At 45.4% G+C, this 21,147-nt stretch overlaps 1 protein-coding gene across 2 annotated transcripts; it reads right to left on the bottom strand.

Annotated features, from left to right (window-relative positions):
• Nucleotides 1-1,677: 1,677 nt before the first annotated feature.
• Slc16a6 (solute carrier family 16 member 6) lies at nucleotides 1,678-20,407 on the bottom strand. Of its 2 annotated transcripts, XM_047546415.1 has the most exons (7): nucleotides 15,434-17,954; nucleotides 15,017-15,331; nucleotides 12,310-12,548; nucleotides 9,557-9,700; nucleotides 8,402-8,530; nucleotides 4,956-5,771; nucleotides 1,678-3,924 (listed from the first exon to the last, which is right to left on the bottom strand). In XM_047546415.1, the coding sequence occupies exons 3-7, from the start codon at nucleotides 12,539-12,541 to the stop codon at nucleotides 3,674-3,676; spliced, it is 1,572 nt and encodes a 523-aa protein (XP_047402371.1). In that variant the 5' UTR covers nucleotides 12,542-12,548; nucleotides 15,017-15,331; nucleotides 15,434-17,954; the 3' UTR covers nucleotides 1,678-3,673. The 2 variants fall into 2 exon arrangements, with proteins under 2 accessions (XP_047402371.1, XP_047402370.1); XM_047546414.1 differs by lacking the exons at nucleotides 15,017-15,331; nucleotides 15,434-17,954 and adding an exon at nucleotides 20,270-20,407.
• Nucleotides 20,408-21,147: the final 740 nt, after the last annotated feature.

Genomic DNA, 21,147 nt, shown 5'->3' with positions numbered 1-21,147 from the left:
TTTTTTTTTTTTTGCGGTGCTGGGGATCGTCTGCTATTACTTTCGACAGGCTTATTTTATATGGGAATCATATTATTTCCTTCCTATTTTTTTGTTATTTTTTTTCCAGTGCTGGGGATGGACCCCAGGGCCTGGTACAAGGCAAGCACTCTGTCACCAAGCTGCATTCCCAGTTCCTCATTCATGGTTTTTATTAAAAAATAAAGTTCATTGGCGTGGATGTGAGGAAAAAGGCACACTCACACATTGCTGGTGGAGTTGCAAATTGGTGCAGCCACTCTGGAAACCAGTATGGAGAGTCCTCAGAAAGCTTGGAATGGACCCACCATCTGACCCAGCTATCCCACTCCTCAGTTTATACCCAAAGGACTTAAAATCAGCATACTACAGTGATGCAGCCACATCAATGTTCATAGATTCTCAATTCACAATAGCTAGATTGTGGAACCAAACTAGATGCCCTTCAATTGACGAATGGATAAAGAAACTGTGGTATATATATACAATGGAATACTAATCAGCCATAAAGAACAATAAAATTATGGCATTTGCTGGTAAATAGATGAAGTTGGAAAATATCATGCTAAGTGAAATAAGCCAAGCCCAAAAAACCAAAGGCCGAATGTTTTCTCTAAGTGCATGACAATATATAATGATGGGGGGTTGCGGGGGGAAGAGAAGAATGAAGGAACTTTGGATGGTATAGAGAAGAAAGGGGTGGGAGGGGGTGGGGATGGAAAAACAGTAGAATGAAACAGATAGTATTACTCTCTATATATGTATGATTACATGAATGGCATGAATATACATTGTGTACAACCATAGAAATGAAAAGTTGTACCCTATTTGTGTACAATGAATCAAAATGTGTCTGTAAAAATAAAAAATATTTTAATAATAAAAAAAAAACAGGAATGCACGTCCCCACCTTGCGGGGGCGGGGGGATAAAGTTCCAGAACCAGTCTTGGTGGTACCCTCTTATAATCCCAGGGACTCTGGAGGCTGAGGCAGGAGGATCACAAGTTTGAGGTGAGCCTCGGCAACTTAGTGAAGCCCTAATCAACTTAATGAAACCCTGTCTCAAAATAAAAAGGGATGGGGACATGGCTCAGTGGTTAAACACTCCTGAGTTCAGTTCCTAATACCAAAAAAAAGTTCATTCTCATTTCAGTTCTTGGCTCAAAATAGGCTTCTTCATTTGATTATATTGTCACATTTTTTTCCCTCTCTTGTTATGCATAACTGAATACTTCCTTTAAAAATATTTGCAGTTATCTCTAAAGTAATTTATAGGAAAGATTCAATTGTCCTGATTTTTATTTTTTTTCTGCAGTACTAGAGATTGAGCCCAGGAATGCTGTATCACTGAGCTATATCCTTGGCTTTTAAAAATTTTTAGACAGGGTCTTGCTAAGTTGCTGAGGCTGGCCTCAAACTTCCTGCTTCAATCTCCCAAGCAGCTGAGATTACAGATGTGTAGCATGCGCCTGGCTTGAGCTGCTTTTAATAACAGGAAAAGTTCAATAGACACTCCTCAGGAATCTTTACGCGTCTCTAGTAGGACTAAAAGACTTTACAGAAAAGTTTAAAAAATTATTCATTTTAAACGAATTTTAAGTTTTTTATGACTTTTCATTGTGTGAATCTTATAATAAAAAGCCACAGAAGAAAATCAGTCTCTTTAAATAAAAAGCCATAAATTTATTGCAAATCTAGAAGTACCAGAATGTCACTATACAGAACAAATCAGCAATCTTTTTATTTCTTCCAAACATTTAAAACCTTGATAACTGACATACTGAAATTGGCATACATATATTTTTTTTTCTCATGCAGTTAACAGAATGGACATAGAGCAGATCCCTCAAAAATCAGTTATAAATATTAAACTGTGTTGAACATTCATAGTACAAAATATGTTGTAAAGTGCTGAAGTCGCGTAGGTCTGCAAACCTGCCGAGCTCAGAGTCCTCCCGAGCGGTGGCAGAGATGTGCTACATCCACCTTGTTTTAGGTGTGACTGTTTTTGATAGACGCTTTGTCATTTCCTCCCTCGCCCTCCCCAGAGTTTTACAGATTGTCCTATTTCTATGGCTGATAAAATGCTGTACAAAATGTCGTCGGTGGTGATGAACTATGCCACTTACATTTCAGTGCACAGAAATATTCAAGCTTGTGTGTACCTGGAACCAAACTAGGCTTGTTTTATTTATTCCCCCTGAGTTGTCATAAATTAACAGTAAAGATGAATACAGATGGAGCAGCAAGCATTGATTATCACCTGTAGGGTGAGATTCGGTAACACAGGTGAGGACCCAGCCCACCTCTCATCCTCTTTATGGAAAACTGCTAACATGAGAAATACTATGCATGTAGTGTAACTCCAAAACAATAATGGCCAGTTGCCTGATCCCTGTGGCAACGCAGAACAATCGAGTTCCATGTAAGATGAAAACTGCAAATTGTAACTTGTGATGGTAACATAAATGTCTCTGCTACTCCCAAATGAAATACAGAGATGCTTCCACAGTTAAGCGTTTACAAAATCAGAAGTGCTTCGACAATTCAATGAAATCAGAAGTGCTTTGACAATTCAATGAACTATAATTTTGATCAAAGAAGATCCTCAAGTATTCTTAGGTGATAAAAGAAACTATCTTTTAAAAGCTAAGGCGATTTGCTCTCCATTATTTTTTCCCCTTTAACTAGCATCCATTACCTTTAATCAAATTGAAGAATCATTACAATTTGGCCTTGTGTGAGAGTAACTTTGTAAGACCAGAAGTACTCGTTGAGGCATTTAAAGGACTGCAGGAAGGAGGTAAAAATGCTGTCGATGTCTCAGATTATGTTTTCTTTTGATTAATCATCCTAGAATAACTTAATAATAAATAGTGGTTTAAATTAAAGACACTATAATCACATATTTCTGAATAATTAAAAGCAACAGGAAATGCATTTTTGAATGCAATTCCATTATCTTCTGTATTGAAATACTTTTGGTGCTGACTGGCCATAAAAAGAAGTGGTAATCTTCACATTTATGACATTCAAGTTATATATATATATATTTTTTTTTTTAAATTTTTTGCTTATTAATCAGATGTTTGGTCTTAAACTGTACTTCATTTCCATGCAGTTTTGGAAAACCAGAGGCCATAATTTGTTAATGGACACCTCAGTATTTTTCAACTTCTTAAAAAAAAAAAAAAAAATTCTATTTCTGAAAATTAGAAATCTTTTAAATGAGTCAAGATTTTTTTTTTCTGGGTGGGGGTAAGGATAAGCCATTTCATTTGAATGACCTGGGTCATTTTATAAGATACTGGTTTTATCACATGCGAATGCTCTTAAAACCACCTGGCCAATTCATGTCACTATTTTAATACTGGAAGGGAACCAGAGTCCTTCTACCGTGTTTGTATTGCTACTGAATAGAGCCAGATTTACACATGGAAGAGAGTTTGGTTGTTTTTGTTTTGGCTTAAAACAAATAAGCACAAAGGAAAACTTAGGGCAAAACAAACAAAACATGGTAGTGCTGTTTGCATACACGTTCCCTTTGAAATGCAGTTCTGAAAGTGGAGTGAGTGGTCAGCTCCTCTACCTTCCTGTGGCCCCTGTGGCACCCCCTTCCCAGCCAACATGAGCTGCTGTTATTAGGAGAACCTGTTACACTGGCTCCATTTTCACGGCAGCTCTTGGCTCGTTTTTCCCAAGGTCCATTTCCAGAAAGTCTTCGGGAATGTCCTGTAGCGCCTTCCCTCGCTGGGGCTCTGCCTGTGCTTCGCCTGAATGAGGACGCTGGCAGAGTCCCCTCTTGCACGGTCTCACCAGGGCGAGGCACACTGCAGCCAGGGCCATGCCTGCTGCACAGGAGTAGAAGGCCCTGCTGTAGATCTTACTTTGGTCCACCAGCAGGCCTGGAAGAAAGCAGCGGCACCATTAATGACGTTGACCCCACGGGCGTCTCTCACCCACGCTCCCGTCCACATCAGAAGCATCTCAGTGTCCTCGCCTGCTTTCCTCTTTTTACTCCCCACATCTTTTATTGGTGCATTGCCATTGGACGTAATGATGGGATTTGTGGTCACACTATCCGGATGCGCACCTATCTTTTTTTTTTTTTTCCCCCTAATGCCGAAGGAAGAAATCTCTGCTGGATTGGAGAGGGAAAAATAAATCAAACACACTGTGTACTTAGCACCTGAAAATACAAGTTGCTAATTTGTTCTTCATGGGCTCGTCTATCCGAGCAGAGAATCTAAAACACCGGGACAGGTGCGTGCATGTTTTTCTTTGAAAAAGTCAGGATCTTGGAAAGAGCCGCACTGTTTTCATTGGCACTCACTTAGTACCTTTTAACAGGGTAGATTTCTAATTGCAGTAATTTTAAGGACATATCAGATCTAGATATGAAATAGATGTGTCCCTCCAACAAGGATAATCTGTCCTAATCACTGAAGAGTGTTGCAGTGTGCTCAATTCCCAAACACCTCTCCTCAGAAGGAAAAGCAACCTCTAGAAACCCCTGAGCTCTGTTATTCCAAAACTCAGGTGGGTTATAAAGGTCATGTTTGCCCGGGTTCCCCTACAGCACCAGCATCAGACAACGCAAGCTTGCGGAGAACACCCGGGGCAACCTGCACATGTTTGCCCGGGTTCCCCTACAGCACCAGCATCAGACAACGCAAGCTTGCGGAGAACACCCGGGGCAACCTGCACTTGCAGACACACGTTCTAATCCTGACTTGGTCACTGATTTACTCGATGACCTCTGGTTTAAATTCTTTGGGCCTTCAGTTTCTTCATTTCTCTTTAGCCCTGACAGCTCTGAAATTCAACGAAAGTGTCCAAATGGAAGCAGATTTTAAAGTTAAGATCTGAACAGGAAGCTAGCACAACCACTAAGGGGAAGGTAGACAAGGGTGTGTATCGCGTGCCCTTAAATTACCTGCCAGGGGTGGTCCCGCCAGCCCTGCAATGCTCTGAATGAAGACATAGACTCCAGCTGCAGAAGAGATCTTCTCGATCCCCACCACGTCGTCTTCAGCGAGCATCGGAATATGGGTCCCTCCTATTGTTCCAACCATAAACCCAAAAAATATGCTACAGGACATGAGACCCCAGAATTCGGTGGCAAAGGTAAAGGCGAACAGAGACACGGTCAACAAGATGACGCAGATGAGCTCGATGTAGATCTTCCGAATGGGCTCTCGGTTGAGGGCAAACCCAGCTCCGATCCTTCCAAAAACTTCAGCGATTGCCATCGTCGATAATAAAAAAGCCGCACGATCTGGGTCAATGCCCAGGCTGATACCTAAAGGAATGATGTACAAGGAGGGCGCGAAGAATCCCAGTGTGGCAAAGAGGCCAAATAACGCATAACAAATAAAGCTCTTCTCTGTCAAGACCGAGAAGTCCAACAAGGGGGCTTTCTGATCGCCGGGCTTGGGGCTGGTCTTCACCAGGGTCTGTTGCAGGTCAGTCCTGGGTTCCAGTTCTGTGTTAGTGTGACTAGGCACATTTTTTGGTGAGGTAGTTAGTTCTACTCCTGAGTCAATGGAGTCTATTGAGGTTCTTGTTTTCTCATTTTCAAGCATATATTGCACTTCTTTCCGGTTTTCGTGGGTGACTGTTTTCGGTGACACGGGCCCTCTGATGATAATTGGTCTCAGCAGTGCCCCACAGACGACAATGTTCAGCTGCAGTAGGCCCACGAACAGGAGGCTGTATCTCCAGCCGATGTGCTCCTTCAGAGCCGTGATCGCTTGAAGAAAGGAAAAAACCGAAGGTCAGTAATGGGCTCCAGGCCAGGAGACCATCCAGGAGACACATGGGTACAGACTTAGTCACTGTTTTCCTAAGAGCTTACCTAGCAGCGGGATGCAGGAATCTAGAAGATCATGTATTCTAGGTTTTGATTTGCTTTATGAATCAATAAGGAGAGTGTGCACAATAATTATTATACAGAAATGTTCGACCCAGATCTCCGGAAGATCTTGGGAAGGTGCAGGTTTTCTAGGAAGATGCAAGAAGTGAAATACGACAGAAAAATAGAGATGATACCTTGCATCCTATCAGATCACAATGCGATGGAGTTAGAAATCAACGGTAAAATTAAAAAAAAAAATAGAAGTTACACTAACACCTGGAGACTAAATAATATACTATTGAATGACAAATGGACAGCAGAAATCAGGGAGGAAATAAAAAAAATACTTAGAGGTAAATGAGATTAGCGACACAACACATCAAAGTCTCTGGGACACTATGAAGGCAGTGCTAAGAGGAGAGATCACTACATTGAGCTCATTCATTAAAAGGAAAGTCAACAAATAAATAACATTATACCTCAAAGCCCTAGAAAAAGAAGAATAAATCAACACCGAGAGCAGAAGATGGGAAGTAATTAAAGTTAGAGCTGAAATCAATTAGATTGAAACCAAAGAAACAATAAAAAAAAAAAGGACAAAACAAAAAGTTGGTTCTTTGAAAAAAATGAATAAAATTGAAAAACCCTTAGCCAAGCTAACAAAGAGAAAGTGAAAACTCAAATTACTGAAATTCACAATGAAAAAGGAAATATCTCAATGGACACCACTGAAATACAGATGATAATCAGGACCTAAATGGAGAAAAATTGGAAGCATTCCCTCTAAAACCTGGGACTAGACAGGGATGCCCTCTTTCACCACTTCTATTCAACATAGTCCTGGAAACTCTAGCCAGAGCAATTGGAAGAAAGAAATTAAAGGGATACAAATGGGAAAAGAACTCAAATTATCCCTATTTGCTGATGACATGATTCTATATTTAGAAGACCCAAAAAAATCCACCAGAAAACTTCTAGAACTCATAAATGAATTCAGCAAAGTAGCAGGATATAAAATAATACTCACAAATCAATTGCATTCCTATACATCAGTGACGAATCAACTGAAAGAGAAGTTAGGAAAACTATCCCATTCACAATAGCCTCGAAGAAAAGAAAATATTTGGGAATCAATCTAACAAAAGTTTGTGAAGGACCTCTACAATGAAAACTACAGAATACTAGAGAAAGAAATTGAAGAAGACCTTAGAAGATGGAAAGGTCTACCACGTTCTTGGGGGGCAGAATTAATATTGTCAAAATGGCCATACTACCAAAAGCGCTATATAGATTTAATGCAATTCATTTAAAGGTTTCAATGACATTTTCACAGAAATAGAAAAAGCTGTCATGAAATTCATTTGGAAAAATAAGAGGCCCAGAATAGCCAAAGCAACCCTCAGCAAGAAAAGTGAAGCAGGAGGCATCACAATACCAGACCTTAAATTACACTACAGAACTACAGTAACAAAAACAGCATGGTATTGGCACCAAAACAGGCATGAAGACCAATGGAAAAGAATAGAGGACACAGAGACAAACCCACATAAATACAGTTGTCTTACACTAGACAAAGGTGCCAAAAACATAAATTGGAGGAAAGATAGCCTCTTCAACAAATGGTGCTGGGAAAACTGGAAATATGTATGTAATAAAATGAAATTAGGCTCCTATCTCTCACCCTGCACAAAACTCAAAGAGATCAAGGACCTAAGCATTAGATCAGAGACCCTGCACCTACTAGAAGAAAAAGTAGGCCTAAATCTGCATCATGTTGGCTTAGGAACCGAATTCCTTAACAACACTCCTAAAGTGCAAGAGGTAAAATTAAAAAATCAATAAATGGGATTTTACCAAACGAAAAAGCTTCTTTGCAGAAAGGGAAACAATTAACAACATGAAGAGAAAGCCTATAGAATAGGAGAAAATCTTTGCCACCTGCACCTCAGAGCATTAATTGCCAGGATATACAAAGGACTCAAAAAAGCCTCCTGCCCGTGTCACCTACCCACCAAATACAATTCACTGGCTGGATCACCAAGAACTGGCAGAGAGAGAAACGAATCCCGGTCTCCACAGTTATCTGTCTACTATGTCAGTGTTCTTGTAATTCACGTATGGACATTAAGTTAGGGAAATAAAGGGGAAAATTCTTCGCTGCGAGATTATCGGTACACACATCAAACTGACTTCATCAGCGTAACTTAAACCCACATTCGAAAAGAGAAATAAAATATAAATAGATCATTAAATCATTCTGGAATTACTTTGCATATTTCAAGAAAAAGCCTTACCACTGCATACATATCTTCCCATTGATATGAAATCTAGTTTCGAATTTAAAATGGTTTAAATTCCTAAAATAGGGGTTAGGTCGGAAATATCCTGAAGGTGCCGGAGAAGAAAGAACAAATGACCTTTCACTGTGTTCCAGGGAAAGCCACCCACACTGCTGGCCACAGTTAGTGTGGCAAGGACCCCAGAGTGGCTCACCCCCCTTCCGCAGACAGTCGCTATCCACCTACCTGGTGCAAAAGCAAACACAGCAAAACATTCTCCTGTAGAAGCAACAGCAGTGACGACTGAGCGCCTTTTGTCAAAATACTGTGACAGAATGGTGACGGTGGGCAGAAAGCTAAAGCAGTACCCCAGACCTGTGAGCGAAAGAAAGGGCAGTGAGATTGATTGAAAGGTGCAAAGACTGAGGATTTTGCAGGGTGTGACGGTTCACGCCTGTAATCCCACACCTCAGGAGGCCAAGGCAGGAGGATCACAAGTTGGAGGCCAGCCTTGGCAACTGTCTCAAAGTAAAAAAGCATGGGGACATAGCTCAGGGGTAGATCATCCCTGGGTTCAATCCCCAGCCCAATACTGGGGTGGGGTGGGGGGAAGAAAGAAAGAAAAGATTGAGGGTTTTTATTTTTAGAATAAGAAGTGTTCTGTGAGCCAGGTAATTCATTCTGGAGAAAGGTAATGTAGCAAAACAAAATGGGTTTCATAGAAAGTCTCGATAAGCTGGGTACATTGGGCACTGGCACAGATCTGTAATCCCAGGTGCTCAGGAGGCTGTGGCATGAAAGTCACCAAGGTGGAGGTCAGCCTGGGCAACTCAGTGAGATCCTATCTCAAAAACTAAAAAGGGCAGCAGATGCAGCTCCGTGGCATGCACAAGGCTCTGAGTTTGGTCCCCAGCACTGGAGAATTAATATATAAAGTCTGGTCAAGTTGTTAACAGTTATTCTGGGAAGTCAGGAGCATAAAAACTAAGACTTATATTTGGAAATAAGTCTTTTGGCAGGTGTAACTATGAAGAATTGTAAGTATACAAATTTAATTAACCTCATGCATATCATTCATGAACAAGGTCTGGACTCCTTTTTGAGATGCTGGCTGCAGAAACTAAAGTCCTGCTTTGTGAAAATGGTTGCACACTAGAGCAAAAGAGCAATTTATCTCATAACCGGTAAATTAAAAGAAAAAAAAACTCTGGGGCACTTGAAAATAAGTTTCCTTCTCCTCCGCCGTCTGTTATCACCCACTTGGAAACCACTGATCTCAAACATTATTAAATTCAAAGAAAAGAGAGAGAAAAATAGGATTTGGGGTTAATGTCTTCCCTCCCTTCCTTGTTCTTCAGACGAGCCATCTCGAGAGCTTTCGAGCCGGAGAGGGACACTCACCCGAGATGACCCCGATGGTGATGTACATGTGGTAGACCTTCTGGGAGAAGGAGGCTGCCACCATCCCCATGCTGACCAGCAGCCCTCCCACCATCACCACTAGCCGGTGTCCAAAGCGGTTGCTCAGGACGGTGGACAGGGGAGCTGCAGGAAAAGAAGGAAAGATGGCTGGTTAGCACCTGGGGGCTTTGGTGCCGGCTCCAGGGTGAGTCCGTCCTCCCAGTTTGGCGCATGGAGGAATGACGTAAAATACACACGACAGCGCGTGCAGTGGCGACTGAGGCCAGTTCAGAAATTATTTTAGTATTTGTTCAAATTAAGCAAGATTCTCTGAGCTCTCTAGAAGAGAAATCCAAGGCACAGCTGGGCACGGGGGTGATCCCAGCTACTCTCGGGAGGCTGAGGCAGGAGGATTGCAAGTCAGAGGCTAGCCTGGGCAACGGAGACCCTGTCTCAAAATAAAAAATAAAAAGGGCCAAGGATGTAGCTCAGTGGTAGGGCACTCCTGGGTTCAATCCCCAGTGCCAAAAAAAATAAACAGAGAGCCAAGAGACTGGGGGTGTAGCCCTGTGGTAGAGAGCTTGCCTCCAATGCCTGAGGCCCTCTGTTTGATCCCTAGCACAGAATAATAGGATAAAATTTGTATTTTTAGATGAAAGATTTTGGCCTACCATGAGCATTTCCAAAAGTAAATATGCATTTATGTTTTTCTGTAATAAAATCTGTGGTTTTCCCTAGCTGGTCATGGTGACACATGCCTATGGTCTGAGCAACTTTGTAGCTGAGGCAGGAGGATCACAAGTTTGAGGTCAGCTTGGTCTCAAAATAAAACAAAAAATAAAAAGGGCTGGGTTTGTAGCTTTACTATAAAAAACAAAAAAACCAAACACCTGGCTTTCCTCTGATTTCCTGGCTCACTGCCCCCTCTACTCAGCGCACACCTGGAAAGGGCCAGCAACGAGGCAGGTAACTCAGAGTGGCTGATGGATCCATTTGCTCAGCTCTAGAAGCTTTGTCCCCTGGGATATTTCAATTTAGCAGATTAGTTTCCTAGTTACATGCTACTTAATATTGACTTGAGTACAGCGAGATAAGTGAACCATAGAGAGCTGGGTCAAAGAGGAAGGTGGGAATAGAAGGGGTGGGAGACCCCTTCCGTTTGGCTGGGGTCAGTCACACGTAGCTATCATTAGGTATTAAAACGCCGCAGACCGATATTGAACGTAGCTAATGATGAAACCACTGTCATCATTTTGAGCTGGTGTGTTGGCTCCAAGTCTTAACAGCTAGAATAATATTTAGAATACTTTCTGGTCTCATTGCATTAACCAGAGTTGACTGCATTGTTCGCTTTGCTTATTAAAGAGCTTAGACTTAAGCATTTACATTTTCTTTTTGTTTAGATTATCGAATGCAGAATTTTGGTTCTAATTTAAATTATCTTCCTGAGTAAGTAAGCATTCCACAATTTGGAAATGAAGTCTGAATAATTAAAATTAAAGTAGGATCCAGTTCATGACACTTACAAGAGATTGTATGAGGACCAGCAAGAGAGATTCCTGCTCTCCCCTGAGGCTAAAAACCCACAGGCAGCCTTGTAAGACACCGTACAGCTAAAACTGAACTACATTTAAACAAGGGCTTTAACTGCAGTGATAACTTCCGCAATAACAGTTGCACAAAGGACATCAGGGTGAAGTCATGTTTAAGGTAGGCCTGGCTGGCTTTGGGATGTGAGCCCTACGGCCCTGTTCTCTCAGGAACGCCTCCGCGTTGCCTCTGACGGTCAGATGAGCACCCGTGACCTCAGGGTGTTCACAGGAGGCCTATGCAGGACCCAGCGAGAAGCAGGTGTTAACAATGATCCTAAAACCCCATTTATTGTGTGCAGTCGGATCTGGGAGTATCGTAGGACGATGACTCAGGGAGGCCCTTTAAGGAATCAGTGTTTGGAATTCAGTGTCTCCTTAGGACAGTGTTTGTCATCTTCTATTACAGTCATTCCTCGGGAGCCACAGGGGGTTGTTTCGGGACCACCCCCCTGCACCAGGATACCAAATCCATAGTTCCTCCGGTCCCGTACATAAAATGGTCTATTTTCATATAAACTAGGCATGTATTCTCTTTACTTTAGATCATCTCTAGATTACTGATGTTACCTGATATAATGTAGGTAACGCACAGTTGTTATACTGTATTTGTTAGGGGATAAGGACCAGGACAAGAAGTCAGGAACCACACAGGCACCACCATGGCAGGCCTAAGCCATGGCACCTGCCGGCTGCAAAACGTTTTCTATCTGCAATTGGTGGCATCTGGGAGAGGAGCCCTTGCAGATGGAGGGCTGACTGTCTATCTTTTTAGACCTCCCCCATCTTTCTTCTTCCTGTATCCACATGTACATGTTTCCAACCTGTTTTCAAAGCACGTTTTGTATGAGACAGTGCTTTGAACGTCAAGTACTTTTGGATGCCTCCTCCTTAGACAATGACTGCAGACTCCTGCATAGAACGGGGTTCACTGCTCTCCTCAAGGGCGCTACTGAATCCTAAAGCTGTAAGTCAGGCTTTTCTTCAAATGCCTCTTGTTTCTTGCCAGTCCCCAACCCGCTGAAACTATTACTGCACTGAAATCAGAGGGCCCAGGGGATCTCTAAGGGTGGACATCACAAACACACTGTCCGCTGTCACCACGTCGGGCAGATTGAGAGGGGCAGGTGCTTATGTGGTGGATGGGCTGAAAGGTACACTGACCTGTAAATGTTAAGACGAAGACACATATTGATACTATCCATGAGATCGTGCTATTGGATTCATCAAAACTGTTCATTAAGTCATTAAAGAAGACGCCGAATGTCTTGATAATGCCGTAGGAAAAGACTTCCACGAAGAAAAAGGAAACGGCTACTGCCCAGCCCCATCCTCCATCAGGCACTTGAGTGTACACGTTGGCTCTGGAACAAAGCTTTGATTTCATCTGGGTCATTCTTAATCTGAAATAAGAAGTTGAAAAAAAAATTCAGATCAGCAATAGTGTGAGGGCTCATCTGAGCAAATAGCAGATCAGAGACACCACATTTCTTAGGTTGTTGGATCTTTACATTATGTAGTTTGTATCACCTTTGGACAATTTTATATCTATTTGTCTGCCCACCTATCTTTAAACTATACATGGAGCCCACAAAGAACTTGGAAATAAGACTCCCTGTGACAGTTAAATTGGAAAAACAAGAGAGTCAGCATAGAATATATGTTTTGGTTCCGGGGATTGAACCCAGGGACACTTTACCAGTGAACTACATTCCTAGCCCTTTTTTTTTTTTTTTTAAATTGAGACAGGGTCTTGCTAAGTTGCTGAGGCTGGACTCCAAACTGTGATCCTCCTGCCTTCAGACTCCTGAGTTGCTGGGATAACAGGTGTGACCACTGTGCCCAGCAAAGCAGGACACGCTGAGAGGCACAGAGTGGCCATCCAGTACGGATGCTAACCTTAAAGGAGACAAGTTAGGCAGAGAAAGACTGAACTGGCCTTAAGGAATGCCGATTAGAAACGAAGCCTAGGATTCAGGCACGGCGGCGCACACCTACAATCTGGCGTCTCCAGAAGCTGAGGCAGGAGTATCCCTGCCTGGGTATCGAAATGAAAGGGCTGGGGAGGTAGCTCAGGAGTGGAGCACCCTGGGTTCAGTCCCCGGTACTGCAAAGACAAAGAACTCAGAAGTGAAGTCTTGAACAGGGATGCTGAAGGGCTAACACTGACAGTAGTCTGGCACCTTCCACAAGTGCTGGAGACACCACAGGCTTCCTGCCGGGTGCCCAGGCCATCGAGATCATCCAAGTCTTCTTGCTCCCACTTTGCACTTACTAAGCGACATTCTGATTCTGATTTGGGCCCCCATGTAGATGTCCCTGTGTACTCAGAACATAACTGCAGGCCAAACGATGGAACTTCTGTCTTCTGAGTTTGCTCTGCGTATGTTCCTTGAAGGTGATCTCCACTTGGCATTTTAGCAACTGAGTCTCAGAGCACATGGCAAGCACTTAGTGACTAAGTAACTACAAACCTCAGGGCCCTGTGTGGGCACCGGTTCCCCGCCCTCTCTATGCCTTTCCATTTGAACTGCAACCAACATGGGCACGAGCAGACCTGAGGCATAACACCAGGAAGTAAGAGGCGGGTTTAACCTGAGTCTTCTTGACTGGACGCTAGTGTGTGAACTCTGCAAAGTCTCTGAAGTCCCATTTACTTTCAAGCAGTGACATATATGTGTATACATATATATTATTGTAGCTCAACTAAAAAATTAATGGTTTCTATAATAATAAAGAACCCAGGGTTGTAAGAGTTCTTAAAGGCAACCACCCTCAAGCCTGAGAATTCTTTACAATTACAGAGCTAGGTACAGGTGAATTCTCAGGGGGCGTGCGTCACTAAGAGAAAGTTCTTATTGGTAAAGGAGGCAACTGAAAAATAACAGGGTATAAGCTCATCTATGCAGTAGGTTTGTGATCCCTGATCACAAGATCTAATAACCTGACTTTATAGATTTAGCAAGCTGGGGCACGGTGGCATATACCTATTATCCCAGCAACTCAGGAGACTGAGTCAGGAGAATTTCAAGTTCGAGACCAGCCTCAGCAAGTTAGCAAGATCCTATCTTAAAATAAAACATTAAAAAAAAAAAGAAGAAGAAAAAAAAGGACTGGGGTGTGACTCAGGGTAGTTCGGTCCCCAGTACTGCAGAAGCCAGTCAGTCATCCTCACTCGGAATCTGATGGAGCCCCGCACCTCCCTCCCCTCAGCAGCCTCGTACTTGGCAGGGACCCAGGCCCACTCTTTGCACGCTGGCGCTGCTAAAATACTTGGTTGCGTGAAATAGGGCGTAAGATGCTTCAAGAAGCCTGAGCTCTCTGCAGCAAAGGCTTGTGTGGGCACGTCATGTCATGCCTGAGGGCACGTGGAAAGGTGGACGGGCGGCGAGGGAGCTCCAGATGTCGGCTGAGCGGCTGCAGAGTGGTCAGTGACGTCCCCCGCACAGAAAGCAACTGACCTAAGTGGGCCAGGAGCCCTCCAGCAAACCGGCTCCCACAGCACCCCGCCCTGGCTGGCCTTTCAAAAGTCACACTCGGAGGAGGCACTGGGGAGGGCGTGCCGGGGAAGGAGAGGGTGCTGGAGCCGCGGCCCCCACCAGGTGCAGGGGCCGCACGGTTGAACTTTCCCTGGCCCACGGCTCCTTTAAGAGCTTCTGAACTGGCTCCGCGTGTCTGGTACGATCGACCTTTGGAAATATTGCATCATTACGGCTTTTTTTTTTTTTTTTTTTTCTGCTGCTTTTTCAATGGCTTTCCTTTTTCTCAAGGATAAGACCCACTCATCAGCCTGACTTTCAATGTCCCTCATCATTGGATCCCAGCCCATCTTGGGTGCTGAAATTTCTTTTGGTTCTCAGGCTCGACTCACCTGCCAGGGTTAAAATGGGCTCCTCCAGGCCCTGTGGTCTCCGGCCACCCTGCCTCTGGTCATCCTGCTTCCCCAGGCTGGATGCCGCACCAGCTGGCAGGGGCAACCTCTTTCCCTAAGGCTTCCTCTGACCAGCTGTACCTCCAGAGGTGCTCTTCTTCACGGGACAAGTGTCTTTAGGCACTGACTTTCCTTCCTCGATCACATTATAAGCTCACAGAATCCAGTGCTTCTCTTTCTTAGCCCTACTCCCTACCTAGGCAGCCTTGATTTTTCCCACCAAGGACCTATTAGGTGTCAGGTCTTCTGCTTTCCCTGTGAAAACACTATAGTGAAAAGAGGGACACGTGGTTTCTGCCTCCCTGGACTAAAGTATGTATCAGTAGTGACAAGAAACCTTACGAATGAAGTGCTCACCAGTTAAAACCATTCAGCCACATCTTTCCAGGGTTCAGCACATTTCTGTGTCAGGACGAGGTGGCTACAAAGTCCAAGATCATATTGGCACGGTTGGGTGCCCGTAAGGCTGAGAGTCTTTTTTTTTTTTTTTTTTTGATACTAGAGATTGAACCCAGGGACACTCAATTACTGAGCCATATTTCCAGACCCTTTGGATTCTAAAACAGGGTCTTGCTAAGTTGCTGAGGGCTGACCTCAGATTTTCGATCCTCCGGCCTTAGCCTTCCAGGTTGCTGGAATTACAGGTGTGAGCCACTGTGCCCTGTCTTAGAGTCTTAATGGAGGGCTCAGGACCAGCTTGAACAGAAAACATTGGGAAGTGGGCATAGTGGGGAGCACCTACCATCCCAGCAACTTGGGAGGCAGGAGGATTACAAGTTTGAGGCCAGCCTCAGCAACTTAGTGAGGCCCTAAGCAATGTAGCAAGATCCTGTCTCAAAAAATAAAAAGGGCTGGGGATGTGGCTCAGTGGTTAAGCAGCCCTGGGTTCAATCCCTGGTACCCCCCACTCACACACAAAAAAATCACAGCAGGTTGAAGCTAAAGGGAATTTGGAGTTCATCTTTTCAATGTCTTTGTACAGTTCTACTCATTTAGGAGAATGGAGCCCCCAAGAAATGAAAGGACTGGATCAAAATGGTTCAGAATCAAATCTAACCTCCCCAGGGATTCTGCCATCTTACAGAGCAGCATTTTAAAAGCCAGGGAGGACAGTGTTTTATATAAAGACTGATAAAAGGTCCTCTGACCTCTCTGTGTAAAGAGATCTGTGAACTGGGTTTGGCCACTTAACTGTGAGACCCTCTCGGGACCTGAATTCCTCTTCAGTAGAAGGAGAAGGTTGTATTGGAATATCTTTTAATTGACCTTAAAAGTTGAAACTTTTGAATTTAGCACTAAGTTCTAGTAACCAACTGATTTCTCAGGCAAACCTGGTGGGTGGCCCAAGCAAACTGAGCTAGGAGGGCAGAGCAAATGCTAGATGCTTCTTGCAAACATGGGTGGGCACTGGTTACATCTGATCTATGACTGCTGCTCAGGAGACACTGAACTTTTGACTTCTGTTTTACCTTCAGGACTCAGTTCCTTTATTTTAAAAAATTCTTACTTATGTCTGTGCTGCTCTATTGTGGCTAGATTCAAATATAACTTTCAAGCTGGGTGTGGTGGTGCACACCTGTAATCCCAGCGACTCAGCAGCAGGCTGAGGCAGGAGGATCACAAGTTCAAGACCACAGCCTCAGCACTTTAGCTGGACCCCATCTCAAAACAAAAAATTAAAAGGACTGCCTGGGGTGTGGCTTAGTGGTAAAGCATCCCTGGGTTCAGTTCCCAGGAACCTAACCAAAGACAAGTTTCACCTGCATTCTTGGATTCTTGGAGGACAGACATTTACTTTCTTATTGCTGGAATCATCATAGAGATAAGATGAACCTACTCCTTCCTACTCCAGTTTATGGCTTTACCATCTGAAGGCATCCTAGGTCTCATTACATCCTGTGATGTCTAGCTTTGAAGATAAGACCACAGCATGGCCTAATAACTGAATAACCTGGTTTTGAGAACTTACTAGGTGATAATGCCTGCATTTTGCACACAGCAGGAGCAATCAGCTGCTCCTAGTCCCAGTGCCCCACACAGCATTTGGTGCATAATATGTGCTCACTAAACATTTACTAAACAAAATGAGTCTTGGGGTACTCCCAAAGCAATGTCTCCTTATAAAACTGAGTCGCAGTATGAGAAAGTGCCTAACTATAGAATAAACTCTTTCCTAGACTCTTCCCCCTTTACTTTCTTCTATTCACTCAGCTAAAAGGCCCACTGGCTTGACAAATGGTCTCTGCCTCTGCAAACAAAGAACTGAGGCCTAAATTTTGAGCTCAGTTACTCAGAAGCCTCTCTAAATTCTAGAATAGGAAAGCTACCTCTGGCTTTGTGGTCCTATCTGATGCAGAGGAATATTGGTTGGCTGTGTGTGGATAAGGCAAGCTAAGCCACCCTGTGGTCTTGGGGGGACCACTTCACTTCTTGAGTTTCAGTGTCTTCAACAGGTAAATGAAGGAACTGAACTAGATTTTGATCTCAGATCTCTTCCTAAGAAAAGGCAATTCTGATAGCCTCTGACCCCAGCTCAGCCTCCCATCCTTCCCAGGTCCTGTGAAGGTGAGGCCCAGGGGTTTATCTTCTTCAAGCCTTAGACAGTAGCTGAATTTCTGTTTACCATTAATTGGCTGAAATCACTTCATCCCTAAAAGCAGGGGTTGGACTAGGCAGTCTCCGTCATTTTCCAGCAGTAAACTCTACAATTCTAAATGGGAGGGGGGTCCCAGAAGTTAACTTTCCTGCACCCCAACGTTCTTTGGAAGGAATCAGAATGACAAAATATGCTGAGCAGTTTGGAATATTTCCTGGTAGTAGTTGGCTATCTACGTATCTCTTAAAAGCCAGTGTGGTGGCACTCTCCTGTAATCCCAGCAACTCAGGAGGCTGAGGCAGGAGGACTGCAAATTCCAAGCCAGCCTCTGCAACTTAGCAAGACCTAGTCAAAAAAAAAAAAAAGAAAGAAAGAAAAAAGGAAAAAAAAAGTGTCCTCTTAAGTAAATGGATATTCAGGCTGGGTGTGGTGGAGCATTCCTGTAACCTCAGCAGCTCAGGAGGCCGAGGCAGGAGGATTGAAAGTTCAAAGCCAGCCTCAGCAGTTTAGTGATGCTCTCAGCAACTTAGTGAGCCCCTGTCTCAAATTAAAAAAAAAAATAATTTTTAAACAATGGGCTGGGAATATGGCTGTAGTTAAGTGCTCTTGGGTTCAATCACTAGTATAAATAAATAAATAAATACATAAATAGCAGATCGGGCATGGGGGTGCACACCTGTGATCCCAGGGACTCAGGAGGCTGAGGCAGGAGGACTGCCAGGCTTGCAACTTAGTGAGACCCTATCTCAAAGTAAAAAAGTGAAAAGGACTGAGGATGTGACTCAGTGGTTAAGCCCCCTCACCTCTGGGTTCAATCCCAGGTACCTAAATAAATACATTTTTAAAGGAAAATATAAGTAAATAAATAAATGGAATACTTCTGCTAAGGCTTGGAAATCTGCTCTACCTGGGATTTTCACTGTGATTTAATTTGCTGAGAAAAGATTTGACCTAAGGGCACAATATTGGATTATAGACCTTCTGAGTGCTAGTTCAGGGTCAATTTAGAGCACAGTTCCAAATGCAGGCTTTGGATGGAAGCAAGAAGACTGCTGTCCGAGCTGGTGGGGCTCGAGCAAATGCACTGGGAATCTCCACTGTGTTTAAAGGCTAGCCTGGAGAAGAGCTTTTGACAAACGGTCTCAGGCCCTGGTTGTCAAAACCAGTCTGTATCTGCATGAAGTTGATTTGAATTCTCTATCTGAAAAAAGTCCCAAACCTAACCTGGACGCCTGCCTCAGCAGTGTTGAATCATTGGATACAACCAATTCGCCCATTTTGCAAGACCACGATGTTGAAACCTGAGCCCCTAATTTAAGTGTCCTCCTCAGGAGTTCCACTGAGGAAAGTCCTGTTTTGGAAACCACAGGAGGAAAACTCAGGGTTAGCGGTACTCATTAAGATAGGAGTTTTTCCACTTGGCTGCATTGTTTATTCACATACGGTCAGTTTCTATCTTGGACAGCCTTCCCTTAATTACACGAAGAGGTGTTTCTACAGTATTCATCTGTAGGATGCATTGTTGACCCCAAAATGCCACATAACAGTGCCAGGGACATGGAGATTCGGATCACAGCACTAAGAACTGGCTTTCCCCCCACCCCTCAACAAGACACCCATCTCACTATGTTTGCCAAGTACAGTTAAGTTCTCGGGAGAAAACTCTATCCCAGGTAGAAACCACCTCCTGCGAAGGGAGCTGGCACGGAGTCTAGCTGTGCAAACGAAACGGGCTTCCAGGCTGACAAGTTGTAATTGCTCTTCCCCCAGTTGGCTCCTGGAAGCTCTTCCTAAGACTGCCGCCCCCCGTGTTTGGTGACATTTTACAAGCTACCTAACAAACTTCATCACCTGTCTGCTGGGGTGAAGGGAATGAAAACAACTCAGAAGGAAATAAACCATTTCCTCTACAAAACCATCCTCCCTCGCTCCAGAACTGCTCGGCTACACCAGCGCTTTCCTGCGGTTGGCAGCCCAGAGAACCTTGGAAGTTGCGCGGGACCGGCCGTCAGCCGCTGACAGTTCAGAACGTCAAGGTGCGGGGCCCGCGCTCCACTGGGAAATCCCTGCCTTCCCCGGGGAACCAGCGGCCGCCGCGGGACCGTGTGTCGGGGATGCAGACCCGGAGTCCCACTTTCCCTCGCGCTGCCTCAGTGGCCGCTCTGCGTGCGCGCGCGAGTCTGGGGAAGGAAGGTACCTCTGACATTTCGCTCTAGCGACGCGCAGGCAACTTCATGCGGAAAATCCACAGCCCGGCTGAGCCCGCTGCCCCTGACTCCCCCGCCAGCCTGGAGACCCCCACCCGGGGTGGGGGCACTCCAAGACCAGGCCAGGCTGTGGGTCTTTTCCAGGACCCCAACTATACCGGGGTCATGGACATTCAACTCTCAGCTGCCCACACTGGCGAGGGCGCGTTATCCTGGTGGCCCCGAACATTCCCAACTGTCAGAATATTTTTTCGGAAAAAAAATCTCTCCCAAATGCTAAAATGTTAAGTCGTTTCCTCCGCCTCCCCGCCCCAACACATATATTTTTAAAAAGCAATCCATACCCCACAATCAAACTTTTAAACATGTAAAATAATAAAACCAACTCACCAAGTTAGAAGGGAAGAGAATAAACCCAAAAGGCTCCCAATAAGGCGGAGGCTTGGCCTCCCCCTCCTTATAAGCCGCTCGGTAACATGAGAAAGGTTTAACCCCTTAGGGCGTGGACCCGAGTCTATAACAAGTTGGCTCCGGCCGGCCGGTGAGCCGGGAGCACCCGGGCCCCCCACCCACTCCCTCGCCTCCGCCACCCGGGCCACACCCTCCCCCCGCCCCCCACCCGGCCGCCGCCGCCCGGGCCGTGCGTGCCGCCGCCCGCGCCCCGGCCCCGCGTCGCTGCCTATCTCTTATCCTATACCGGCTGCAGCCGGTCTCCGCCGGCCTCGGGGGCGCGCCGCCGCCGACCATGTGCTGCGAGCGCCGAGCGCCGCCAAGGAGGGGGCCGGCCTGGCGCGCGCGCGCCGGCCCACGTGGACCGGGGCCGCGCCGGGCGCGCGCCCCGCCCGCCTGCCGCCCGGGCTGGGGGTCACCGAAGGTAACCGCGTCGCCGTCCCGAGCTGGCCGCCCCCGCCAACGCTGCTGGGGTCCTTGGCATGACGCCCTCATCCCCCAGCCTGGGTGCGCCTGGCCCGACCGAACCGCGGCACTTTGCTGCAATGCAAGTGGGAGCGCGGGCGTGCAGGGGTGTTGGGGTGCGCCTGCACCCTCTCTCAGCGTGCCCGCCACTCGGCCCCGCCCGCGCCCTGAGCATTTGGGGTGTTAACGGGGAGGGGGGGACGCGCGCGCCGGGGCTGGTCCCGCGCAGCGCTCGCGGCTGCGGCAGCTCCGCGCCGGCTCCGGGCAGAACAGGTTCCTTCCAGTTTGGGTGTGAGCTGCGCGCGCTGCGCCCGAGTTCCTGCTCCAGCGCCCACTTCCCCTAATTTCGTCAA

Source organism: Sciurus carolinensis, chromosome 3, assembly GCF_902686445.1.
Source record: "Sciurus carolinensis chromosome 3, mSciCar1.2, whole genome shotgun sequence".
In the NCBI taxonomy this organism is placed as follows: domain Eukaryota; kingdom Metazoa; phylum Chordata; class Mammalia; order Rodentia; family Sciuridae; genus Sciurus; species Sciurus carolinensis.
This window is presented reverse-complemented; position numbering and strand designations above follow the sequence as displayed.

Bases quoted from the DNA above. Each gene is read 5' to 3' on its own strand.
- Slc16a6 (XM_047546414.1), bottom strand. From the start codon at position 12,541: ATGACCCAGATGAAATCAAAGCTTTGTTCCAGAGCCAACGTGTACACT. The intron at 5,772-8,401 runs GTAGGTGGATAG...CCTTTCTTCAAG, and splicing joins TGTGTTTGCTTTTGCACCAG to CGATCACGGCTCTGAAGGAG. The intron at 3,925-4,955 runs GTAATTTAAGGG...GCTTTCTTCCAG, and splicing joins GGCGGGACCACCCCTGGCAG to GCCTGCTGGTGGACCAAAGT.